Source organism: Lucilia sericata, unplaced genomic scaffold (genome assembly GCF_015586225.1).
Source record: "Lucilia sericata isolate MDLA Ls3-8-SP2 unplaced genomic scaffold, ASM1558622v1 Contig002034F_arrow, whole genome shotgun sequence".
In the NCBI taxonomy this organism is placed as follows: Eukaryota; Metazoa; Arthropoda; class Insecta; order Diptera; family Calliphoridae; genus Lucilia; species Lucilia sericata.
The window spans coordinates 8,622-36,537 of NW_023995897.1; the positions used below are offsets into that span (position 1 = coordinate 8,622).

General features: G+C 32.1%; 2 protein-coding genes across 2 annotated transcripts; one reads left to right on the forward strand and one right to left on the reverse strand.

Annotated features, from left to right (window-relative positions):
* Window positions 1–27,903, forward strand: LOC119613260 (probable dolichyl pyrophosphate Glc1Man9GlcNAc2 alpha-1,3-glucosyltransferase). The gene is made up of 5 exons (XM_037969255.1): window positions 1–119; window positions 25,731–25,985; window positions 26,034–26,948; window positions 27,126–27,236; window positions 27,304–27,903. Exons 2-5 carry the CDS (start codon window positions 25,900–25,902, stop codon window positions 27,872–27,874), a joined length of 1,683 nt encoding a protein of 560 aa, XP_037825183.1. The 5' UTR covers window positions 1–119; window positions 25,731–25,899; the 3' UTR covers window positions 27,875–27,903.
* On the reverse strand, window positions 1,477–7,166 carry LOC119613264 (pro-resilin-like). The gene is made up of 3 exons (XM_037969258.1): window positions 6,872–7,166; window positions 1,827–1,907; window positions 1,477–1,725 (listed from the first exon to the last, which is right to left on the reverse strand). The coding sequence occupies exons 1-3, from the start codon at window positions 6,965–6,967 to the stop codon at window positions 1,603–1,605; spliced, it is 300 nt and encodes a 99-aa protein (XP_037825186.1). The 5' UTR covers window positions 6,968–7,166; the 3' UTR covers window positions 1,477–1,602.
* Window positions 27,904–27,916: the final 13 nt, after the last annotated feature.

Sequence of the window (27,916 nt, forward strand, 5' to 3'; positions counted from 1 at the left end):
CAACATTATTTAAGAAATATCATCTTCACTTCAAAACTAAATTTTCTTCTAATAGCAAATTGCCGTTATTATGTACAAATTCATTAATTTTAGCAAAATTCAAGCCAAAAAATCATCAAGTAAGTCTTTATTTTGTTTCTTTTATGTTAATTTTTTGCATTTCATTTCTTTCATTTTGCCTTTAACCATTTACAAACACATAAGCCAGAGCTAATGTTCTAAAACTGGTTTTTATGGGCATACTCAAGAGGTTATGAACTCTTGGGTTTCTGTTTATAAATTTGTAATTTTGTTTTGAATGTTTAGAATTTATAATATTTTTAATCAATATGTTGGCCAACGATTTTATACACACACTATGCAAATAAATTTCAGTTGTGTGTTAATAAAATTGTTATAAATTTGTTAACAGTTGAAGAGTGAAAAACGGGAGAGTGTTGAAGATCACAACAGTAGAACTCTTAATGAAATGTTATCTCTTTATACCCTACACCACTATAGTGGGAAGTGTATTATGCGTTTGTGCGTACGTTTGTAACACCCAAAAATATTGACTTAGAGCCCTTTTCTGAGTCTGTCCATCCGTCAGGTCGCAATTTTCAAGATAACTTAATGAAATTTGGCATATGAGCCTTTTTTGATCCAAGGACAAACACAATTGAAAATGGTTGAAATATCTCAAATATTTCACCTAGCCCCCATACAACAAGACACCGAGAATAGCGCACTTGAGCTCATAATTATGTTAAAAATCGGAAAAAACATAAAAATCGGATTAAAACAGTCTAAGAAAACCAACAAAAGCTCTTTTAACTATTTATTTTATTAAATATTTTTTTAATACCAAAAAAAAATAAATATTTGAATAATATTTTGAGAATATACAATAGAATATAGAATAATATACAAAATTACATTACAATAATAAAAAATAATAGATAATTTGAAAATAAATGTAATAGGTAAAAGCAAAGAAGACGACAAAGAAGCTGATCGGTTGGTCTGTCAGTTTGTTGATGTTGATGCTACACATACTTTCTTTTTAAATTCATTTAAATTTATTTTATTTTTTGTTTTGTGTTTTGTGTTTTTATTTATGACTTTATAAGGTAGGAGTAAATACAATACAATTGAAATAAGGCTTATTAACAAATACATAATAAAAATAGTTATTTATAGAAAAAAACATAATAAAACATCTTACAAACTAATAATATTGAGTATCTGTTTAAATATACATACACAAATGAATGAATAATAAATTGTAATTAATCTAGTTGAAAATTGTTTTTGTTTGTTAACAAGAAAAAAAAGAAACATACTTTAACCAAAAGAAAAAAGTTATAAAAGAAGAAATTTTAACTATAAGTTTGTTTGTTGTAGGCCCAAAAAGTAGTGAAATATTTGTTTTATTAAAGAGTGTGTGTTGTTGTATTTGTTTAAAACAAAGGATATTGAAGTTGTTGTTGTAGTTGGTTTTCTCTCTTTTTCTTAACAATTTTTTAGTTTTACTCTTCCAAAATTGTTATTTTTTTTATAAATTTTCTTTTATTTTTTCTTGTTGTTGTTGTTGCTCCCTGATTGATGGTAACTGCTGGCTATTTAACCCAATGGATTGTTGGTGTCAAAAGTAACCTTTGGTACAAAACCATTTTCACCTTCTACGGTGTAAGCGACCGTCATTAATCTACCATCGGGTAACCAAACCGAATATTGACCAGATACCTTTAAGATTGTTAAAAAAGAGATAAAATGCAAGATGAGAAATGTGTTTTAATATTAAATTTCTTTTGTTATGTTTTTTACTTTTTTTTTCCTTTACTTACTTTTCCTTGTGCATCCCCGGCTTCATTTTTATTGAAAAATAACTCCTTTTCTGGATCTTTGACTTCATAATTGTATTCGTACTGTTAACAGATATGACAGATAGGAAAATATTAAATAGATTTGTTATTACATAATGGTAGGAAAATTTAAATTTTGAAATGGTATAATCTCTCATCAAAAAGAGTAATAGTCCATTGCCCTTCTATGGACCAATAGGACTAGTCTATTGATAAGTTTATGAAATAGTCTATGGACTAGTTTTGACAGTCTATGGACTAGTTCAGTTAAGTTCTGTTTGGTTCATTCAGTTCTAGTTCAGTTCTAGTTCAGTTCCTAGTTCAGTTTCTAGTTCAGTTCTGTTCAGTTCTAGTTCAGTTTCTAGTTCAGTTTCTAGTTCAGTCTATTGTCAGTTTCTAGTTCAGTTCTAGTTCAGTTCGAGTTCAGTTCTATTCAGTCTAGTTCAGTTCTAGTTACAGTTCTAGTCAGTTCTAGTTCAGTTCTTGTTCAGTTCTGTTCAGTTCTATTTCAGTTCTATTCAGTTCTAGTTCATTCTATTCAAGTTCTAGTTCATTCTAGTTCAGTTCTAGTTCAGTTCTAGTTCAGTTCTAGTTCAGTTCTAGTTCAGTTCTAGTTCAGTTCTAGTTCAGTTCTAGTTCAGTTCTAGTTCAGTTCTAGTTCAGTTCTAGTTCAGTTCTAGTTCAGTTCTAGTTCAGTTCTAGTTCAGTCTAGTTCAGTTCTAGTTCAGTTCTAGTTCAGTTCTAGTTCAGTTCTAGTTCAGTTCTAGTTCAGTTCTAGTTCAGTTCTAGTTCAGTTCTAGTTCAGTCTAGTTCAGTTCTAGTTCAGTTCTAGTTCAGTTCTAGTTCAGTTCTAGTTCAGTTCTAGTTCAGTTCTAGTTCAGTTCTAGTTCAGTTCTAGTTCAGTTCTAGTTCAGTTCTAGTTCAGTTCTAGTTCAGTTCTAGTTCAGTTCTAGTTCAGTTCTAGTTTCAGTTCTAGTTCAGTTCTAGTTCAGTTCTAGTTCAGTTCTAGTTCAGTTCTAGTTCAGTTCTAGTTCTAGTTCGAGTTCAGTTCTAGTTCAGTCTAGTTCAGTTTCTAGTTCAGTTCTAGTTCAGTTCTAGTTCAGTTTCTAGTTCAGTTCTAGTTCATAGTTCTAGTTCAGTTCTAGTTCAGTTCTAGTTCAGTTCTAGTTCAGTTCTAGTTCAGTTCTAGTTCAGTTCTAGTTCAGTTCTAGTTCAGTTCTAGTTCAGTTCTAGTTCAGTTCTAGTTCAGTTCTAGTTCAGTTCTAGTTCAGTTCTAGTTCAGTTCTAGTTCAGTTCTAGTTCAGTTCTAGTTCAGTTCTAGTTCAGTTCTAGTTCAGTTCTAGTTCAGTTCTAGTTCAGTTCTAGTTCAGTTCTAGTTCAGTTCTAGTTCAGTTCTAGTTCAGTTCTAGTTCAGTTCTAGTTCAGTTCTAGTTCAGTTCTAGTTCAGTTCTAGTTCAGTTCTAGTTCAGTTCTAGTTCAGTTCTAGTTCAGTTCTAGTTCAGTTCTAGTTCAGTTCTAGTTCAGTTCTAGTTCAGTTCTAGTTCAGTTCTAGTTCAGTTCTAGTTCAGTTCTAGTTCAGTTCTAGTTCAGTTCTAGTTCAGTTCTAGTTCGTGCTATTCAGTTCTAGTTCGTGATAGTTCAGTTCAGTTCAGGTCTAGTTCAGTTCTAGTCAGTTCTGTCAGTTATAGTTCAGTTCTAGTTCAGTTCTAGTTCAGTTATAGTTCAGTGCTAGTTCCAGTTATAGTTCAGTTCTAGTCAGTTCTATTTGGTTCAGTTCTAGTTCAGTTCTAGTTCAGAATAGTTCGTTATAGTTCAGTTATAGTTCAGTTCTAGTTCAGTTCTAGTTAGTTCTAGTTCAGTTCTAGTTCAGTTCTAGTAGTTCTACTTAGTTCTAGTCAGTTCTAGTTCAGTCTAGTCAATTCTAGTTCAGTTATCGTTCAGTTCTAGTTCAGTTATCGTCAGTCTACTTCAGTTTCAGTTCAGTCTAGTTTCTAGTTTTATTTTCCACCCACTTCCCTTTAAATAATTTTTTTCAATTTTAAAAAAATTTCCTGAAAAAAGTTTCCTCAAAGTATTAATTACGTTTCAAATTATTTACTCTTAGCAAAAGCAAAAGGTTATTTTTATAAATTATAATTCGAATTACAATAACCTTTTGCAAATTAATACAAACAAATAAAACATCAACAAAATTGTGTGCATGTTAACAATTTGAATAGATTTTGATTTATTATCATACGATGATAATATTATGGAAAGTCATTTATTTTAAATTTTATATTTTATTTATTTAAATAAATAATAAAAGTGTAAAGTAGTAGTAACTACTTAATAATTTTATGTTATTATTTAGCTCATTAATATTTATAGGAGAAACAAAAATTAAGAATTTATTATTCGTTGTTGTTTTTTTCCCTCTACATTAATTTGTACAAGTATTTTATGAAAAAATGTCTAAAAATTGACATTGATGTAAAAATTATCTTGTTTATTGTACGAAAAAAAATACAGAAAAAATAAGACATTTTAAATTAAATGTCAAATCTTCTAAGGTCGTTGAGAAAAATTTCAAATAATTTGCTATTTTTTAGTTGGTGTTTAAATTATTCAGTGTTAAATTCAGTATTACATGGACAGAATATTATTACATTGTTGCAATAATTGTAGTTTTAATTGTTTAATGATTTTAGATTTTTAAATTTAAATGTAAGGTGGGTTTTTACTGAGGTTCATTATAGTGTAGAAAGCAGTTTAGTTGTTTAATTTGTTATTCATTCAGTTACAGGATTCTAACTCCACATATAACTTATTAATACTTATTTCTGTTAACCTTGCAAAAATTGAATCTATTCAAACCAGTATAAAGAATACTCCTCAAAGGACTGGTCCAAAACTAATCCATTTAATATGCCCTAGATGAGCACCACGTAACCCATGTAATGCCGTTGTTTTCAGAAACAAGGAATATGTTCATGCTTGCATTAGATAGGAATAATGTGGAAACTGAAATGTTAGGCAACAACTAATATAAAAATCGTAATTAAGAACTTCATTCAATAAGTTTTTGCAACATCTCATTCCTTTAATCAAATGTGTTTTATGATCTTAATTTCAACGTTCTTTTTGTAAATCTAGCAGAAGTTTTTATCTTATTCCGGGTCTTATCTAAGAGTGACCATTTAATCATTTAATAATACTTTAATAAAAGTTTTCAGAATCTGTTATCTTATCCCAATATTGTTATGGTTCTACTTTTCCATGGTTCTATTTTCCGCTTAATTGAGGAATGAACTATTTGAGTCAATTATGATCGACTCTGTAACTGTTCTGTGAAAAACTATTCACTTGGAAGAATGAATTGATGGACATTTTCTTTTCTCCGATTTCGCTATGAAAATATAAACAAACCATCTTTTCCATTATCTATTTTAATGTTATCTTAATTACCTTAAAATTGTTATATTACTTCAGACAAAAGTTTTCAACCTGACCACTTTTGGCATAACGACTACGACATGCGAGATGTTTTTCAACTTAGACCTGAATTTGATTAATTCTTCTCAATTTTTACTCTGTCAAATCCCAAAATTGTTTTGACTTCCCCCTTCATATATTACTCTTTAAATAGACAGATCGGAGTGTTGGGCGTATTCTAGTAGTTAGATAGTTTGATGTTACATTAAATCCGAAGAACTACACCTAGTCCTTCAGCGGGCCTGTTGTGCAATCGAACTAAAAACCTAACGGAGTCTTGAAGTTGAACATATGACATTTTAGAACCGTCTTAGTTTATGTGGCCTCCGGTGGGTTAGTGGTTAGTGTTCTAGTCTGGTAGACCGGAGGTGGTGGGTTCGATTCCCACCTGAGGCACTGGTTAAGGAGCGCACAACAGGCCCAATAGAGGCCTAGGTGTATTTCTTCGGATTTGATGTATATACATCCTCCTTTCAAACTAACTAACTAGTTTATGGCTTTAAGGATGCCCAGTCTATAAATTATTCTAATAACTGTTGATACTTTTAACATTCTTTTGGATATAAAGCCAAATAGAGGTTAATCTATTTGTGAACAATATTAAGGAAGTTATAACGAGTCTGATGTCTTTGTTACAATGAAGAAAACCTATAGTTTTCATAATTTCTTTTTCGCCACATCTACTATCTATAATCATAATAAAATGTTCGATTTATATTATTTATGCTTTAGATATCGGTGACAAAGATCTATTTGAAGTTGTAATTAAAGAAATATTAGTTCCTTAAAGACATTCGACATTAAGACAAATATTAGGTTAAGCGGATAGGAGGATGTAACTACATCAAATTAGAAGAAATACACCTAGGCCCCTATCGGACCTATTTTGCGCACTTTTTCATGGAAAATGTTTGTTGGTAACAACAAAAACCTTATTCACTCTTAAGATATTTGGATCTAATTTCGACGAAAGCCAGGTAAGCCGGGCAAGAAGGAGCTCCAGGCAAATTTTACTTTCAGTTTTCAGTATAAAGCTAACCGATTACTGCTAGGCTAATCCAAAAAGTTTTGAACTAATAATGACAATTCAAATTTTTAAACAAATAATATTACGATTTTAGCAAAAAAGTCATATATAGTGAAAGATATTATATTAATGTCTTATATAAACGAAGAAAGTAACATCCTAGGAAACAAACATTGGAATATAGATACATTATCTTAATATCAATTCCATTAACTGCACTCACTAGATTAAAATCGAATAAAATCGAAAATAAGATTCAAATCATATGAGACCTTTTGAAGGATCTCTGCCAATTCACATTTTTATATTCAACACTTAAATTTCTTTACATAACTCCACATTACATTGCGATCATTTGTATAACATTACGATCATTTCACTATTTAAATTATAACATTTAAAAAATCCTTGTTTTACAACTTCACAGAATTTCCAAACTCCTTTAGAAATTCCATAAGAATCCAATTAAACACATACATATGCAATTAAGTTGAGTACATCATAACAAGAGCAATTAAAATATTACCGGTTCTGGTTGTTCAGGAGCTTGAGGTCGCGCATATGCCACTATAATATACGCACACAATATAACCGCCACAAACTTCCAAGATAAAGCCGACATTGTTTTTTTTTCTGTTTTTCTTTGTACAATGTTACGTTAACGTTACTTTTCTTTTTTTTGTTGATATTTTTCCGAATTTTATTTTGTATTGAAAATGATTCTCCTACCGTAATAGACAAGATCTCCCACCGTTTATTCGTCAAACGCTTTTAGTATTTAACTGAAAGCAATTGTTTGCTACAGAAGTCTTTTATATGAATTCTGAGTCGGAGTCTCTTGTTTAAAATCGCATCATCGATCGCAGTAACGTTTATAATACGTTTGTTTGTAACGTATACCTTGCCATAGGTCAAAGGTATTTTTGTTTTATATTATTTTAAATGTAAAGGCAGCGATCGCAAACTAAACTCAACTCAATTGAATACAATTCAACTAAATATTAGTATGTAGTTAGTGGTGGTGTTGTTGTTGTTGGTTGTAGTGATGACGAAGATGTTGCTGATGCTGCTCACGCTGATGATGATACTAATACTTAGCCGGCAGACAGACGTATGGATCAAGCATCTCAAATACGATCAGTTAGTAGAGGCATCAGCAGCAGTCTAAAACAGTGACATACAGTGAGCAGCAGATTTGTTACCGAAATGCAAACTTTTTTAAAGTTTAACATTTTCAAAATATTGTTTACCTGGTTAATTCGAACGAATACTACTTACTCACTCACTGATCTGACTGACTATTTGTTGCATGTTGTTGTTTTTTTAAATTTATTTTTGTTTATGTAGAAAAATCTTCTTCTTTATTTTCCAACTTCTAGAGTAACAATTGTATGTTTGAAGAAGTAATAGGTTTGGTTGTTTGTTGACTTATCTTCAAACATGAAAACATCCTCAACAACTGCAACAATTGCTTTGAAAAAAGTTCACATTTTCAAATTTCATATAAAAATGAGGTGTTAGAAAAATCTACCAACAACTGCGGCATCAGCGAGAAAAATATGATATTAAAAATAAATTACCAACATTCAATAAGCAAGATTTGGAAATTGCATATTTTTTCGCGCAACAAAAAAAAAAAGGTTCTAAAATCTTAATTAAGAATCGGTTTCATAATTTTGTATTTCTTGGATTTATTTTTAATTTCAAATAATTTCAATTTCGTTTTGAAATATTTTGTTGTTTTAGGTTTCTTATCATGCTATTCAATCGTTCAAAATATAATTCTTGTTTAGTTAATTTTCTTGTTTGTTATTCGGTTGTTTTGTATCTATTTGACCGATATAGTCAAATCGTGAGATTTTTTGATGATTTTCTAATCAATTCTCTGATTTCTATGTTTTTATTATTGCGATTGTTTACTGTTTCTAAGTGCGGTACTTGAGGTATTTAAATATGTAAAGTTTTACTTATGTAATCTTAGGAGGACTTATGAATGTGTAACATATACATATGTTATTGGGATACGTTTGCTCCAACTATGGATCTCAGAGACATTTCTTAGATTTCGTTGTAAATTCGTTCTGAAGATCGAACATCTTTGCTATTGAATTAGAACTGAATAATAATTGAACTAGTACTGAACTAGAACTGAACTAGAACTGAACTAGAGCTGAACTAGAACTGAACTAGAACTAAACTAGAACTGAACTAGAACTGAACTAGAACTGAACTAGAACTGAACTAGAACTGAACTAGAACTAAACTAGAACTAAACTAGAACTGAACTAGAACTGAACAAGAACTGAACTAGAACTGAACTAGAACTGAACTAGAACTGAACTAGAACTGAACTAGAACTGAATTAGAACTGAATTAGAACTGAACTAGAACTGAACTAGAACTGAACTAGAACTGAACTAGAACTGAACTAGAACTGAACTAGAACTGAACTAGAACTGAACAAGAACTGAACTAGAACTGAACTAGAACTGAACTAGAACTGAACTAGAACTGAACTAGAACTGAACAAGAACTGAACAAGAACTGAACTAGAACTGAACTAGGACTGAACTAGAACTGAACTAGAACTGAACTAGAACTGAACTAGAACTGAACTAGAACTGAACTAGAACTGAACTAGAACTGAACTAGAACTGAACTAGAACTGAACTAGAACTGAACTATAACTGAACTAGAACTGAACTAGAACTGACTAGAAATGAACTATAACTGAACTAGAACTGAACTAGAACTGAACTAGAACTGAACTACTGAACTAGAACTGAACTAGAACTGAACTAGAACCTGAACTAGAACTGAACTAGAACTGAACTAGAAACTGAACTAGAACTGAACTAGAACTGAACTAGAACTGAACTAGAACTGAACTAGAACTGAACTAGAACTGAACTAGAACTGAACTAGAACTGAACTAGAAACTGAACTAGAACTGAACTAGAACTGAACTAGAACTGAACTAGAACTGAACTAGAACTGAAACTAGAACTGAACTAGACTGAACTAGAACTGAACTAGAACTGAACTAGAACTGAACTAGAACTGAACTAGAACTGAACTAGAACTGAACTAGAACTGAACTAGAAGAACTAGAACTGACTAGAACTGAACTAGAACTGAACTAGAAACTGAACTAGAACTGAACTGAACTGAACTGAACTAGAACTGAACTAGAACTGAACTAGAACTGAACTAGAACTGAACTAGAACTGACTAGAACTGACTAGAACTGAACTAGAACTGAACTAGACTGACTAGAACTGAACTAGAACTGAACTAGAACTGAACTAGAACTGAACTAGAACTGACTAGAACTGAACTAGGAACTGAACTAGAACTGAACTAGAACTAGAAACTGAACTAAGAACTGAACGAGAACTGAACTAGAACTGAACTAACTAAACTGAACTACTAGAACTGAACTAGAAACTGAACTAGAACTGAACTAGAACTGACTGACTGAACTAACTGAACTAGAATTCTTGATCTAGAACTGAACTAGAACTGAAACTAGAACTGAACTAGAACTAGAAACTGATCTAGAACTGAACTAGAACTGAACTAGAACTGACTAGAAACTGAAATAGAACGAACTAGAACTGAACTAGAACTGAACTAGAACTGAACTAGAACGAACTGAACTAGAACTGAACTAGAACTGAACTAGAACTGAACTAGAACTGAACTAGAACTTAACTAGAACTGAACTAGAACTGAACTAGAACTGAACTGGAACTGAACTAGAACTGAACTAGAACTGAACTAGAACTGAACTGGAACTGAACTAGAACTGAACTAGAACTGAACTAGAACTGAACTAGAACTGAACTAGAACTCAACTATAACTGAACTAGAACTGAACTAGAACTGAACTAGAACTGAACTAGAACTGAACTAGAACTGAACTAGAACTGAACTAGAACTGAACTGGAACTGAACTAGAACTGAACTAGAACTGAACTAGAACTGAACTAGAACTGAACTAGAACTGAACTAGAACTGAACTAGAACTGAACTAGAACTGAACTAGAACTGAACTAGAACTGAACTAGAACTGAACTAGAACTGAACTAGAACTGAACTAGAACTGAACTAGAACTGAACTAGAACTGAACTAGAACTGAACTGGAACTGAACTAGAACTGAACTAGAACTGAACTAGGAACTGAAACTAGAACTGAACTAGAACTGAACTAGAACTGAACTAGAACTGACTAGAACTGAACTAGAACTGAAACTAGAACTGAACTAGAACTGAACTAGAACTGAACTAGAACTGAAACTAGAACTGACTAGAACTGAACTAGAACTGAACTAGAAACTGAACTAGAACTGAACTAGAACTGACCTAGAATGAACTAGAACTGAACCTAAGAACTGAACTAGAACTGAACTAGAACTGAACTAGAACTGAACTAGAACTGAACTAGAACTGAACTAGAACTGAACTAGAACTGAACTAGAACTGAACTAGAACTGAACCTAGAACTGAACTAGAACTGAACTAGAACTGAACTAGAACTGAACTAGAACTGAACTAGAACTGAAACTAGAACTGAACTAGAACTGAACTAGATTGAACTAGAACTGAACTAGAACTGAACTAGAACTGAACTAGAACTGAACTAGAACTGTTAATTTAAGTTCTTAAACAAGGACTTTATCTGCATTTACGAAACATTATACAGATTAATTCGTTCGATCTAGTCCTACAAACACTTAATTGCCTTTTTCTAAAGATTTCTTATTATTGTTTTTTTGTACTAGAATTTGTTGTTGTTATTATTGTTTTTAATTTTATTATAATGTGAATTTATTCATACTTTGTATTCATTCTATCTCTATTGTCATGTGTGAGCAAGGTTTTATATTGGGAAATTTAAAAAATTTTTTTTTGGGGGTTTCATTTGATTTTTTTAATATATTTGGCGTAGTCTCTCTACAACTAAAACAAAATTGTGGGATATTTTTTATTGTTGTTGTTTAAATTTTCATATACAATAATATTTTTATTTGGAAAATTTGAAAATGTCGCTGAGGTGTGTAAGCTTTAATGTTAAATATCTCGTCTACTACTTCTACTGTTGATGCTGACTGACTGACTGACAATGACTGCCTCATATTTGGCAGTGGAGTGGAGCAGTGAAGTGGATGGTGGCAGCACACATGTCAGTTTGTATGTGTTGTATAAATGAATGAATGAAGTAAATACATCTTTGCATGTAGTTTTTTTTATTGTTGTACTCGGTATTATTACATGATTTGACTTAACTAGATGCATTTTTCCGTACATCATTGTTAGGCTTTGGAAGAAAAAAACAACAACATGTCAAGTCAAATATAATCAATCTCATGAATCATATTAATATGCATATGTGAGGAGGTTGCTACAAAAGGAAGTGTTATTTAGAGAGTTCAAAATATCGCTGTAGTTAATTGGTGTCGTTAGTCATGTGACATTTAAATTAAAAATTAAACACATATACATACATATGTATGTATGTACGTATAACATTTATTTATAAACCGTTTATAAAACAAAATGTTTATGAATAAGGCCTTTAGTAGTTCTGACTTCTATCGAATAGATATGCTATTTCAACATTTCAGTCCTAGTTCAGTTCTAGTTCAGTCCTAGTTCAGTTCTAGTTCTAGTTTCTAGTTCTAGTTCAGTTCTAGTTCAGTTCTAGTTCAGTTCTAGTTCAGTTCTAGTTCAGTTCTAGTTCAGTTCTAGTTCAGTTCTAGTTCAGTTCTAGTTCAGTTCTAGTTCAGTTCTAGTTCAGTTCTAGTTCAGTTCTAGTTCAGTTCAGTTCAGTTCTAGTTCAGTTCTAGTTCAGTTCTAGTTCAGTTCTAGTTCAGTTCTAGTTCAGTTCTTAGTTCAGTTCTAGTTCAGTTCTAGTTCAGTTTCTAGTTCAGTTCTAGTTCAGTTCTAGTTCAGTTCTAGTTCAGTTCTAGTTCAGTTCTAGTTTCAGTTCTAGTTCAGTTCTAGTTCAGTTCTAGTTCAGTTCTAGTTCAGTTTCTAGTTCAGTTCTAGTTCAGTTCTAGTTCAGTTCTAGTTCGTTCTAGTTCAGTTTCTAGTTCAGTTCTAGTTCAGTTCTAGTTCAGTCTGTCAGTTCTAGTTCAAGTTCTAGTTGCAGTTCTAGTTCAGTTCTAGTTCAGTTTCTAGTTCAGTTCTAGTTTCAGTTCTAGTTCAGTTCTAGTTCAGTTCTAGTTCAGTTCCAGTTCAGTTCTAGTTCAGTCTAGTTCAGTTCTAGTTCAGTTCTAGTTCAGTTCTAGTTCAGTTCTAGTTCAGTTCTAGTTCAGTTCTAGTTCAGTTCCAGTTCAGTTCTAGTTCAGTTCTAGTTCAGTTCTAGTTCAGTTCTAGTTCAGTTCTAGTTCAGTTCTAGTTCAGTTCTAGTTCAGTTCTAGTTCAGTTCTAGTTCAGTTCCAGTTCAGTTCTAGTTCAGTTCTAGTTCAGTTCTAGTTCAGTTCTAGTTCAGTTCTAGTTCAGTTCTAGTTCAGTTCTAGTTCAGTTCTAGTTCAGTCTAGTTCAGTTCTAGTCAGTTCTAGTTCAGTTTAGTTCAGTTTTAGTTCAGTTTAGTTCAGTTCTAGTTCAGTTCTAGTTCAGTTCTAGTTCAGTTCTAGTTCAGTTCTAGTTCAGTTCTAGTTCAGTTCTAGTTCAGTTCTAGTCCAGTTCTAGTTCAGTTTTAGTTCAGTTTTAGTTCAGTTCTAGTTCAGTTCTAGTTCAGTTCTAGTTCAGTTCTAGTTCAGTTCTAGTTCAGTTCTAGTTCAGTTCTAGTTCAGTTCTAGTTCAGTTCTAGTTCAGTTCTAGTTCAGTTCTAGTTCAGTTCTAGTTCAGTTCTAGTTCAGTTCTAGTTCAGTTCTAGTTCAGTTCAGTTCTAGTTCAGTTCTAGTTCAGTTCTAGTTCAGTTCTAGTTCAGTTCTAGTTCAGTTCTAGTTCAGTTCTAGTTCAGTTCTAGTTCAGTTCCAGTTCAGTTCTAGTTCAGTTCTAGTTCAGTTCTAGTTCAGTTCTAGTTCAGTTCTAGTTCAGTTCCAGTTCAGTTCTAGTTCAGTTCTAGTTCAGTTCTAGTTCAGTTCTAGTTCAGTTCTAGTTCAGTTCTAGTTCAGTTCTAGTTCAGTTCTAGTTCAGTTCTAGTTCAGTTCCAGTTCAGTTCTAGTTCAGTTCTAGTTCAGTTCTAGTTCAGTTCTAGTTCAGTTCTAGTTCAGTTCTAGTTCAGTTCTAGTTCAGTTCTAGTTCAGTTCTAGTTCAGTTCTAGTTCAGTTCTAGTCCAGTTCTAGTTCAGTTTTAGTTCAGTTTTAGTTCAGTTCTAGTTCAGTTCTAGTTCAGTTCTAGTTCAGTTCTAGTTCAGTTCTAGTTCAGTTCTAGTTCAGTTCTAGTTCAGTTCTAGTTCAGTTCTAGTTCAGTTCTAGTTCAGTTCTAGTTCAGTTCTAGTTCAGTTCTAGTTCAGTTCTAGTTCAGTTCTAGTTCAGTTCTAGTTCAGTTCTAGTTCAGTTCTAGTTCAGTTCTAGTTCAGTTCTAGTTCAGTTCTAGTTCAGTTCTAGTTCAGTTCTAGTTCAGTTCTAGTTCAGTTCTAGTTCAGTTCTAGTTCAGTTCTAGTTCAGTTTCTAGTTCAGTTCTAGTTCAGTTCTAGTTCAGTTCTAGTTCAGTTCTAGTTCAGTTCTAGTTCAGTTCTAGTTCAGTTCCAGTTCAGTTCTAGTTCAGTTCTAGTTCAGTTCTAGTTCAGTTCTAGTTCAGTTCTAGTTCAGTTCTAGTTCAGTTCTAGTTCAGTTCTAGTTCAGTTCTAGTTCAGTTCTAGTTCGTTCTAGTTCAGTTCTAGTTCAGTTCTAGTTCAGCTCTAGTTCTGTTCTATTTCTTTCTAGTTCAGTTCTAGTTCGGTTCTAGTTCAGTTCTAGTTCAATTGTCGTTCAGTTCTACTTATGTCTAAGTATGTACATATGTAGTTTAGTTTTACTACAGGTACAGTTACCTCAGTTAAGTTTATAATTTTGTTAAAGCATAACATTTCCTTTCTAAACACCCTTTTACCTTGTTTCTTGAAGAACATCCATTATGACACATAAATTGTTAAATTTCATACTCATGTCTCATGTATTCTCGTAATATTTTGATATTTTTATATAAAATACTTCCAACAAGCATATTTAAATTTTAATATTTAAAATAAATAGTATTTTTTCTTAAATTTGCCTGATATTTACACAAATCCTTTGCTTGCGTTTGTGAAAAAATATACCTTTGAGAAATAGTCTCAAATACAAAGAGGAGGAAGGAACAAGAGTAAGGCGAAAGAATTTGAAGATTCATAACATGCCATTTTTGGTATTGCCGACTGCATGCTTTTTAAATGTTGTCGCTAAAAAGTCATTTATTAAAAAAAACTATTGCTAAAGAAATAAATAAATTGGATACTCGTGTGTTGCAGATCTATTTGTCTCATCTCTGCATTCCGAACAGAGTGAAAAATATGAGGTGGGACAGACGTTAGACAGAATTAAGCATTTGAAAGAAGTTATTTTTATAGCTGAAGTACTTAGGATTATAAAAAAAGAAAATATTTATGGTTTCGACGGAAACTATTTCTGCTTTTGACGTCGAGTTCTAACTCTAAACGAAATTGAACTGATACTAAACTTTTCTTATAAAACATTTTGTTTCAGCATTGTTGCGTCCTTGAGATCCAATTAAAAACTTAAACTTTTTCCAAATATTCAATCTAATTTTATATATTTGTTTATTTATGAATTATAACTTGTCACCCTGTCGTTTGATTTTCTTGCAAGGGGATGAACTTTTGAATATGATTTGCTAATACATATATTTAGTTACTATTTTCGTCATATTATTGTTAAAAGACTTACAAGAGGATGCTAAAGTAACATTTATGGATTATATAACCTTTTGTCATGGATTTTTGTTATTATTGTAGTTTTTTTTAGTTTCATTGTTTTATTTTAAGTAAAATAGAATCTAAAGGAGTTAAGCGGCTATTTCATTGAATATCTTTATATATTCACATGTATTTTATATTGTTTTATATGTTTTCAAGTAAATATCATTATATTAGTATTAATATTAAAAACAACTTGTGTTTATAGTTATTTAAATGTTAATATTTTACATAACATCTCAGAGAAACAGTGTAACGATCGATAAATGTTCTTAATTTAAAGAAAAGTTAAAATAACCTTGATTTATGTCTGATATTTCATTGAGAAAGATTAAGTGAAATTTAACTAATGTTATATCTCATTTCTTAAAAGATCTTGTAAGTGAAACAAGAAAAACGTTCGCTAGGTTAGTAGGTAGTGTTAAATTTAGTCTGATGGGAGGACCTGATCACATGAGTTGCACCGATGAAGGAGCTCACATCAAGTCTGATAAGTCCCAGGTGTATTTGTTCGGATTTTATGTAAAGATATCCTCCTTTCTCCTAACCAAACTAACCAACCAACCAACTAACCAACCAACTAACTAACTAACTGACTAACTAATTGGTTATTTAGTTAGTTAGAACATTCAGTTCTAGTTGAGTACCACTTCAGTTCCAGTTCAGTTCTACTTTAGTTCTCATTCAGTTTTAGTTCAGTTCTAGTTCAGTTCTGGTTCAGTTCTACTTCAGTTCTCTACTTCAGTTCTAGTTTAGTTCTAGTTCAGTTCTAGTTCAGTTCTAGTTCAGTTCTAGTTCAGTTCTAGTTCAGTTCTAGTTCAGTTCTACTTCAGTTCTAATTCAGTTCTACTTCAGTTCTAGTTTAGTTCTAGTTCAGTTCTAGTTCAGTTCTAGTTCAGTTCTACTTCAGTTCTAGTTCATTTCTAGTTCGTTCTAGTTCAGTTCTAGTTCAGTTCTAGTTCAGTTCTAGTTCAGTTTCTAGTTCATTCTAGTTCAGTTCTAGTTCAGTTCTAGTTTCAGTTCTAGTTCAGTTCTAGTTCAGTTCTAGTTCAGTTCTAGTTCAGTTCTAGTTCAGTTCTATTCAGTTCTAGTTCAGTTCTAGTTCAGTTCTAGTTCAGTTCTAGTTCAGTTCTAGTTCAGTTCAGTTCAGTTCTAGTTCAGTTTCTAGTTCAGTTCTAGTTCAGTTCTAGTTCAGTTCTAGTTCAGTTCTAGTTCAGTTCTAGTTCAGTTCTAGTTCTTCTAGTTCAGTTCTAGTTCAGTTCTAGTTCAGTTCTAGTTCAGTTCTAGTTCAGTTCTAGTTCAGTTCTAGTTCAGTTCTAGTTCAGTTCTAGTTCAGTTCTAGTTCAGTTCTAGTTCAGTTTCTAGTTCAGTTATGTTCAGTTTCTAGTTCAGTTCTAGTTCAGTTCTAGTTCAGTTCTAGTTCAGTTCTAGTTCAGTTCTAGTTCAGTTCTAGTTCAGTTCTAGTTCAGTTCTAGTTCAGTTCTAGTTCAGTTCTAGTTCAGTTCTAGTTCAGTTCTAGTTCAGTTCTAGTTCAGTTCTAGTTCAGTTCTAGTTCAGTTCTAGTTCAGTTCTAGTTCAGTTCTAGTTCAGTTCTAGTTCAGTTCTAGTTCAGTTCTAGTTCAGTTCTAGTTCAGTTCTAGTTCAGTTCTAGTTCAGTTCTAGTTCAGTTCTAGTTCAGTTCTAGTTCAGTTCTAGTTCAGTTCTAGTTCAGTTCTAGTTCAGTTCTAGTTCAGTTCTAGTTCAGTTCTAGTTCAGTTCTAGTTCAGTTCTAGTTCAGTTCTAGTTCAGTTCTAGTTCAGTTCTAGTTCAGTTCTAGTTCAGTTCTAGTTCAGTTCTAGTTCAGTTCTAGTTCAGTTCTAGTTCAGTTCTAGTTCAGTTCTAGTTCAGTTCTAGTTCAGTTCTAGTTCAGTTCTAGTTCAGTTCTAGTTCAGTTCTAGTTCAGTTCTAGTTCAGTTCTAGTTCAGTTCTAGTTCAGTTCTAGTTCAGTTCTAGTTCAGTTCTAGTTCAGTTCTAGTTCAGTTCTAGTTCAGTTCTAGTTCAGTTCTAGTTCAGTTCTAGTTCAGTTCTAGTTCAGTTCTAGTTCAGTTCTAGTTCAGTTCTAGTTCAGTTCTAGTTCAGTTCTAGTTCAGTTCTAGTTCAGTCTAGTTCAGTTCTAGTTCAGTTCTAGTTCAGTTCTAGTTCAGTTCTAGTTCAGTTCTAGTTCAGTTCTAGTTCAGTTCTAGTTCAGTTCTAGTTCAGTTTTTCAGTTCTAGTTCAGTTCTAGTTCAGTTCTAGTTCAGTTCTAGTTCAGTTCTAGTTCAGTTCTAGTTCAGTTCTAGTTCAGTTCTAGTTCAGTTCTAGTTCAGTTCTAGTTCAGTTCTAGTTTCTTCTTAGTTAGTTCAGTTTTCTAGTTCAGTTCTAGTTCAGTTCTAGTTCAGTCTAGTTCAGTTCTAGTTCAGTTCTAGTTCAGTTTTAGTTCAGTTCTAGTTCAGTTCTAGTTCAGTTCTAGTTCAGTTCTAGTTCAGTTCTAGTTCAGTTCTAGTTCAGTTCTAGTTCTAGTTCAGTTCTAGTTCAGTTCTAGTTCAGTTCTAGTTCAGTTCTAGTCTAGTTCAGTTCTAGTTCAGTTCTAGTTCAGTTCTAGTTCAGTTCTAGTTCAGTTCTAGTTCAGTTCTAGTTCAGTTCTAGTTCAGTTCTAGTTCAGTTCTAGTTCAGTTCTAGTTCAGTTCTAGTTCAGTTCTAGTTCAGTTCTAGTTCAGTTCTAGTTCAGTTCTAGTTTAGTTCAGTTCAGTTCTAGTTCTAGTTCAGTTCTAGTTCAGTTCTAGTTTAGTTCTAGTTCAGTTCTAGTTCAGTTCTAGTTCAGTTCTAGTTCAGTTCTAGTTCAGTTCTAGTTCAGTTCTAGTTCAGTTCTAGTTCTAGTTCAGTTCTAGTTCAGTTCTAGTTCAGTTCTAGTTCAGTTCTAGTTCAGTTCTAGTTCAGTTCTAGTTCAGTTCTAGTTCAGTTCTAGTTCAGTTCTAGTTTAGTTCTAGTTCAGTTCTAGTTCAGTTCTAGTTCAGTTCTAGTTCAGTTCTAGTTCAGTTCTAGTTCAGTTCTAGTTCAGTTCTAGTTCAGTTCTAGTTCAGTTCTAGTTCAGTTCTAGTTAGTTCTAGTTCAGTTCTAGTTCAGTTCTAGTTCAGTTCTAGTTCAGTTCTAGTTCAGTTCTAGTTCAGTTCTAGTTCAGTTCTAGTTCAGTTCTAGTTCAGTTCTAGTTCAGTTCTAGTTCATTCTAGTTCAGTTCTAGTTCAGTTCTAGTTCTGAGTTTCGATATTTTTAAAATTTTCTTGGCCTGTGTTATTCAGTTGTTATTTACACTTTATTTTGCCTTGTCCATCAGTCTTACAAATTAATAATTTTGAAATATAATTTCAATAAACTATATACCTATTCATAATTATTAATGTGATATTATATTAATCATTTTAATAGATTTTAAAATTTTTTAAACATTCTATGTTTTAAATACAATGTAATAGGCTTACTGGTGTACTTGTAACAATAAAATGCATTAAACAAAATTAATGTGCATGCGTATTTCTTGATAATAATCTTATTATAATTAATAATCTTTCGTATTTATGTTAGAAATGTTTTACCATTTTAAACATCTGTAAAATTTGTTATACTTATTAGTAAAATTTTAAACTGTTAGTATTAGAATGGAAGTGATAGTGATTTTGTTGTTTCTTGTGTAATATCGTTTTTAAACATATCGAGGGTTTCAGTACAAGTGACGTTTATGCAAGGGCTTTCTAAAAATTATTATAATGTTACGAAAAGGCATTTACAACAATTTTGCTTCGCGACATGTTTCCATGAGTGCTTAAACGGAGATTTCCCCACTCACATGTAAACTATTGAGCGATCGAGACTTGGAAATAAACTTCAGAAAATTAATTTCAAGTAATATTTGAACAGTTAGACACCGCTAAATCGGCCTAATATTTCCGTTTTATAAGGACTTTAATAAAAATTATTGAAATTAATAAATAACCTTGTTGCAATGATAAAAAATGTTATAAGAGAGCTTCTACTAATAGTACATATCGTTACACTGTGTATGTATTTTGTTTGATCATGCTTGTTTTGCACTTTTTTTTTGCTATTTTGTGTAAATTTTTTGTCATACAAAATACTAGTAAAACAAATTTTTATAGTGTTTGTTATTTTTTTGTTTAAAATTTATTTGTTATTTAGTATTTTAATATATTTTGCAAAGAATTACGGAGCATGTAACCTTCAAAAACGGCCTAGGTGAGGCACATTTATTCCCAATTTTTTCTGTTACTGCTGCTTGTCATAGATGCCACCACATATTGCCAGGCAGCTAGTCAGCCAAGAAACACACAAACAGACACATAGATTCATACGTCCTCAAAAATAAATTTATGGTCGTGCATCTTCAATTTAGACAGACATACGAGCGCTCAAGTCAGACTTTTATACTTAAAAAACATTTTGGTTACTTATACGGTCTTAGAGTTTTTAAATACTTGTTCGTTATTTAGAAAATGATTTTAAAACATTTTTAATTTTTTTCAAAGTGTTTTTTCATATAATTTTATTGTTTTTGTCTTAAATATTTAAACATCGGCTGATAATGATCGTCAGTCAACATCATCATCAGTCGCAACAGCATCATCTTCATTGCCTTAAAATTAATACCTAAACTTTAGAAAAATTAAATTAAAAAAACTTAATAATATTCTGCTTTTCATTCATAGCGTTTAATTTTTTTATTACTTTTTAACTTGTCTCAGAAGTTGGTTGTTTTTTTTTTTTCTATAAATTTAGTTTTTATTTATTTACTCGTAGTATTTAAAATTAATGACAGAACTGCCATTACATATCGCCAATAAATATATTTTTTTATAATTTTTTTCTTTTAATAGTTTTCAGGTTTTTTTAATATTTAGATTTATATTTTACTTAGAAAAAATTTATTTACAAATATATTTCTTTAATGTTACCATAATTCAATCACTAACAACTTTGTATGGGTATTATTAGCCAAGTTGATTTATGTGAAAATCTAGTAGGAAATTTTGGTAGCTAAACTTTAGTCCAGAAACTTTTATGTTTTATTTATATTCTTCACATATTTTATTGACTTTTAATTATTATCAGGAGACTTCATAACATTAGGTGCCAAATGGATCTTTCAAATAGTACAAAATTTGCTACGATTTTTCAAATTCAATAGTTTTTACAAATTAATATCAATAAGTCGGTCAAATAGACAATGGGCTAGACAATATTCTAGTCTGTAGACTAGGCAATAGACTAGTCTATACACTGATCTAAATAGACATAGATATATAATATATAGTCTATATACTAGACTAGAACTGAACTAGAACTGAACTACTAGAACGAACTAGAACGAACTAGAACTGAACTAGAACTGAACTAGAACTGAACTAGACCTGAACTAGAACTGAACTAAAACTGAACTAGAACTGAACTAGAATGAACTAGAACTGAACTAGAACTGAACTAGAATGAACTAGAACTGAACTAGAACTGAACTAGAACTGAACTAGAACTGAACTAGAACTGAACTAGAACTGAACTAGAACTGAACTAGAACTGAACTAGAACTGAACTAGAACTGAACTAGAACTGAACTAGAACTGAACTAGAACTGAACTAGAACTGAACTAGAACTGAACTAGAACTGAACTAGAACTGAACTAGAACGAACTAGAACTGAACTAGAAACTGAACTAGAACTGAACTAGAAATGAACTAGAACTGAACTAGAATGAACTAGAACTGAACTAGAACTGAACTAGAACTGAACTAGAACTGAACTAGAACTGAACTAGAACTGAACTAGAAACTGAACTAGAACTGAACTGAACTAGAATGAACTAGAACTGAACTAGAACTGAACTAGAACTGAACTAGAACTGAACTGAACTAGAACTGAACTAGAACTGAACTAGAACTGAACTAGAACTGAACAACTGAAACTAGAACTGAACTAGAACTGAACTAGAACTGAACTAGAACTGAACTAGAACTGAACTAGAACTGAACTAGAACTGAACTAGAACTGAACTAGAACTGAACTAGAACTGAACTAGAACTGAACTAGAACTGACTAGAACTGAACTAGAACTGAACTAGAACTGAACTAGAACTGAACTAGAACTGAACTAGAACTGAACTAGAACTGAACTAGAACTGAACTAGAACTGAACTAGAACTGAACTAGAAAACTAGAATAGAACTGAACTAGAACTGAACTAGAACTGAACTAGAACTGAACTAGAACTGAACTAGAACTGAACTAGAACGAACTAGAACTGAACTAGAACTGAACTAGAAAACTGAACTAGAACTGAACTAGAACTGAACTAGAACTGAACTAGAACTGAACTAGAACTGAACTAGAACTGAACTAGAACTGAACTAGAACTGAACTAGAACTGAACTAGAACTGAACTAGAACTGAACTAGAACTGAACTAGAACTGAACTAGAACTGAACTAGAACTGAACTAGAACTGAACTAGAACTGAACTAGAAACTGAACTAGAACTGAACTAGAACTGAACTAGAACTGAACTAGAACTGAACTAGAAACTGAACTAGAACTGACGAAACTGAACTAGAACTGAACTAGAACTGAACTAGAACTGAACTAGAACTGAACTAGAACTGAACTAGAACTGAACTAGAACTGAACTAGAACTGAACTAGAACTGAACTAGAACTGAACTAGAACTGAACTAGAACTGAACTAGAACTGAACTAGAACTGAACTAGAACTGAACTAGAACTGAACTAGAACTGAACTAGAACTGAACTAGAACTGAACTAGAACTGAACTAGAACTGAACTAGAACTGAACTAGAACTGAACTAGAACTGAACTAGAACTGAACTAGAACTGAACTAGAACTGAACTAGAACTGAACTAGAACTGAACTAGAACTGAACTAGAACTGAACTAGACTGAACTAGAACTGAACTAGAACTGAACTAGAACTGAACTAGAATGAACTAAACTGAACTAGAACTGAACTAGAACTGAAAAGAACTGAACTAGAACTGAACTAGAACTGAACTAGAACTGAACTAGAACTGAACTAGAACTGAACTAGAACTGAACTAGAACTGAACTAGAATGAACTAGAACTGAACTAGAACTGAACTAGAACTGAACTAGAACTGAACTAGAACTGAACTAGAACTGAACTAGAACTGAACTAGAACTGAACTAGAAACTGAACTAGAACTGAACTAGAACTGAACTAGAACTGAACTAGAACTGAACTAGAACTGAACTAGAACTGAACTAGAACTGAACTAGAACTGAACTAGAACTGAACTAGAACTGAACTAGAACTGAACTAGAACTGAACTAGAACTGAACTAGAACTGAACTAGAACTGAACTAAAACTGAACTAGAACTGAAAAACCCGAACTTTCTTAAATTTCATTTTCTTTATAGCACCCTTGTAGTCATTGTCAGGGCTATACTGAGGTTTCTAAGGTCTAAACTATACGTTTCTTAAATACTTTAGTGATCGGTTCTAAAATAAATTTATTAAACGATTTATGCTAACAATATTTCTGTTGACAATATTTCCTATTGACTTGTTATTGTGCTTAGACGGATCTATGTTTTTTTTTAAATGTTATTCTGCTGTTAAAAAGAATCCATTCAAAATTATTTTATTTTAATATTGATTATAAGAGATTTAAAGCTACTTTGGTAGTTGGCAACCATTTTTTGTTAAAGGTACCTTGAGTATTATTTCTATTTTGGTTTGTGGCGGTTGCATTAAATATTACTATAATTATTAAAAGACAGCAGAAAAAACCGCAACATCTTCCACAACAACAAAAAATCAAATAATCAACCAGTCCACCAACAATATATATGAACAAACAAACCGACAGAAAGACAGACAATAACCATACTTCTTTATACAAAAAAAAAAAAAAAATAAGAAGACGGACATTAACAGAATCGTGTACACTTTAACATTTAAAATGTTAAAACATTTTTATATGTCAAACATATTGGTGACATTATTGGTATGTAACCTTCAGGAGCGTGCTAATGATGACTACAACGAAGACGATGAACGATCTTTAATATTGATGAGATATGCTGTTCTTTTTAATATGGAAACATTAGTTTAAAATTTAAATTTCAGAAAATAAAAAAACAGAAACAAATGTAGATTTCAACTAAGAGAGTCTTAGCAAAGGAATGAGAGACAGAGATTTGTATAAAACAGGCATGTGTTTGAAAATTAATGGATGGATGCATGTATAAATGACAGACATACTGGTGTTAGATGTATGATTAGGTGGAGTCATTGATATAACTAAAATGTCAGTCATTCTGTCTACCTTGCCAGTTAGCAGCGGTAGCAGTGACTGCAAAATAAAACATGCTGATTGACCTGACCCACTTACATATCCATTATAAAGTTCTCTAGCCCCCTATTGCGGTTGTTTCATGTACATACATAATTTTCAATAAATATTGCTGTTAATTTGTTTACTTTTTTAAATTAATTATTTATCTAATTACATGTGTACACAATGGTTCAACAGCAACAAATTAATGACATTCAGTTGATTAATTTTTATTTTTATAAATTACTTTAGTCGATGCTAAGTATTAAATAATAAATTTTCAAAAAATTAAAATAAATTTATAACTGTCAAAACAACTTTTTTCTTTGACAAGTACACAATGTGTGTGCGTTTGTGTGTATGTAGTATGAGGACCACTAAATTTAATATTCAATTTTTTGGCACACGACAGACAGATCAATGGAATAAGTGTGCATTTTATAAACATTCTATGATTGGTCTTTAAAAACTTGAAATTGACATTTAATGTTTATTTTAGAAAATTCAGACATTTTCAGACAAAAATTTTAAAGGACAATAACATATGTGTGTATGTCATACAATAAAGCATCTACATACATAAATCCAAATACTGAACAGTCCTGTGTGACCTAATTAGATTTGTTTCCCTTAATAACATGCAACATTGATATCAACCAAAAATATCTAAAACTAGTTTATCAATATTCAGGGTTTTCCGAAATTCAATGAACCACGACATTTCGAAGTAAATTTTTAAGCAATTTTTACTTTTTTCATAATGTTACATAAAAATTTGAAGATTTTCCAAAATCTTTTTAGAAAATACATACAACTAGAACGGAACTAGAACTGAACTAGAACTGAACTAGAACTGAACTAGAACTGAACTAGAACTGAACTAGAACTGAACTAGAACTGAACTAGAACTGAACTAGAACTGAACTAGAACTGAACTAGAACTGAACTAGAACTGAACTAGAACTGAACTAGAACTGAACTAGAACTGAACTAGAACTGAACTAGAACTGAACTAGAACTGAACTAGAACTGAACTAGAACTGAACTAGAACTGAACTAGAACTGAACTAGAACTGAACTAGAACTGAACTAGAACTGAAACTAGAACTGAACTAGAACTGAACTAGAACTAGAACTAGCACTGACTAGAACTGAACTAGAACTGAACTAGAACTGAACTAGAACTGAACTAGAACTGAACTAGAACTGAACTAGAACTGAACTAGAACTGGAACTAGAACTGAACTAGAACTGAACTAGAACTGAACTAGACCTGAACTAGAACTGAACTAGAACTGAACTAGAACTGAACTAGAACTGAACTAGAACTGAACTAGAACTGAACTGAACTGAACTAGAACTGAACTAGAACGAACTAGAACTGAACTAGAACTGAACGAGAACTGAACTTAGAAAGCTGAACTAGAACTGAACTAGAACTGAACTAGAACTGAACTAGAACTGAAACTAGAACTGAACTAGAACTGAACTAGAACTGAACTAGAAACTGAACTAGAACTGAACTGAACTGAACTAGAACTGACTAGAACTGAACTAGAACTGAACTAGAACTGAACTAGACCTGAAACTAGAACTGAACTAGAACTGAACTAGAACTGAACTAGAACTGAACTAGAACTGAACTAGACTAGAACTGAACTAGAACTGAACTAGAACTGAACTAGAACTGAACTAGAACTGAACTAGAACTGAACTAGAACTGAACTAGAACTGAACTAGAACTGAACTAGAACTGAACTAGAACTGAACTAGAACTGAACTAGAACTGAACTAGAACTGAACTAGAACTGAACTAGAACATTTATCTATCATTTAATATATATTTTACGAAAATTTAACATTTTTAATCAAAAACTTATAAAAATATTAAGTATTATACTTTTCATCTTCATATTATATAAATCATGCCTTCTGTAAATTGTTTATTTTACAGACAGCTTTTATATAAGAAGAAATATTTATGTATAATAATTAATTATTTGTATTTTTCTTCAATTAATTTTAAAATTATAGTTTTTATAAAATATGCAGTTAATTTCTTTTCATTTCCGTTTTATCTCTGCAGTAAAAGCCACTAAATATATTATTAACAGCGCAAGGTGGCAACCTCGATGAACATATGTTTGTCGATAACGCTATCTGATAAGCAAAACACAAAAGTGCCAGCACTAAATAACAACACATCAGTTTTTACCGGCAAAATTATTGCGATTAGTTGACAATTATTTTCCAAAATGCAAAGATTGGATGAAAATGAGTCTAAATTATGGCCCATATTTATACTTACTACCTGTGTCAAACTAATGTTAATGCCTGCCTAGTAAGTGTTAATTAAATACACGAATAATATAAAAATAATGAATTTTAGTCATTCCACAGATTTTGAGGTGCACCGCAACTGGTTGGCAATAACATTCAATTTACCCTTAAAAGAGTGGTATTACAATGAAACTAGCCAATGGACTTTAGACTACCCACCCTTCTTTGCCTACTTTGAATGGGTGCTGGCTCAAGTGGCCAGATTTGTTGATCCGAAAATGTTACAGCTCACTAACCTCAATTATGCCTCCGATGAGTGTAAATATTTTCAAAGAATATCCGTAATGGTCATGGATTTGGTGTTTTGTTGGGGTGTTAAACGTTGTATTAGTGCTTTAGGACGCATGGGTTTCAAGGTACAAAAACTATGGGCTGAAGCTATTTTGTTATTTAATGTGGGTTTGTTATTTGTTGACCACATACATTTCCAATATAATGGTTTCCTGTTTGGTTTGCTACTGTTGAGCATTAGTTATATATTGGAGGATCAATTTTTAAAAGGAACTTTTATTTTTGCCTGCCTGTTAAATTTCAAACACATCTTTTTATATACTGCTCCCGCTTTTGGCATTTATTTGCTGAGATATTATTGTTTGGATGCCAGTAAAAATTCGGTTATATGTTTATTTAAATTGCTGTCGGTGGGCTTAACTCCATTTCTTTTGGCATTTGCTCCTTTTTATCAACATTTGCCACAAGTTATAAGCCGTTTGTTTCCTTTCAAACGTGGTCTAACACATGCCTATTGGGCTCCTAACTTTTGGGCTTTATACAATACAGCTGATAAGGTGGCATCGAAGGTTTTGAAGGTGGATTCGTCATCTTCTGCTTCATTTACTTCGGGTTTAGTGCAGGAATATGACCATGTTGTCTTGCCGTCAGTTAGACCGTTGGCTACTTTTGTTCTTACTTTGGTAACAATGTTGCCCATGCTTTGGAAATTATGGAGTTTTGCAATTAAAAGGTATGTATTTATCGTCAGTTATGTATTAAGACTAAAGTTTATGATTTAGAAATTTTAAAAAAATTCGAAAATTGTTTTTTTTAGAAAATTTTCCAAATTCGAAAATTGTTATTTTAAGGAAAATTTAATTGTTTGTTTTAATTTAGAAAATTTAATAACGTGTTTTTATTATTACAGAGAAGCTAAGATTAACTTCCTCAGATCGATTGTTATCTGTTCAGCATGTTCCTTTATGTTTGGCTGGCATGTACATGAGAAGGCAATTCTAATGTGCCTGATACCACTATGGTGAGTCCTTTAGCCATTTCAAATAGTCTGGACTTAAAATCTTTAAAAATACTTTTCTAACTTTCAGCCTCCTGTTCTTTGTCTCCCCTACCGACGCTAAATACTCCTTTATGCTTAGTGCCGTCGGTCTGTTCTCCCTCTTCCCTTTACTGTTTCACACAGATTTACTTGTCATACGTTACTCCGTCTATCTGGCCTATATGGGTTACATGTATACCCGCTACGTTTATGTACACAAAGATTATCCCGATATGAATCTTCTAGAGGACTGTTATATACACGGTCTTGCCATAATACCCATCTATGAACATCTTATCGGATGGCTGACAGGTTTAAATGAAAAACTTCCCTTCCTGCCGTTACTCATGTACTCGACATATTGCGGTATTGGTGTTTTATATTGTTTCATACGTTATTATATACATGCATTAGATCATAAGACTATCATCACTAGTGCTAAGACTATAAAATCTAAAACTAAAACTAATAATATAAAAAATATTGAGACATCTTCTAAAACTTCCTCACAACATGTTACGGAGCCCTCTGCCGACGAGTCTCTGTTACCGCAGAGCGCAAAGACAAAGGCGAAACCAGTGACACAGAAGAAGTCGAAGAAGGAGAAGAAGCATAAATAAATGAAACTGTTGTATTGTGACTCCTGAAAGGAATTTGTGTTG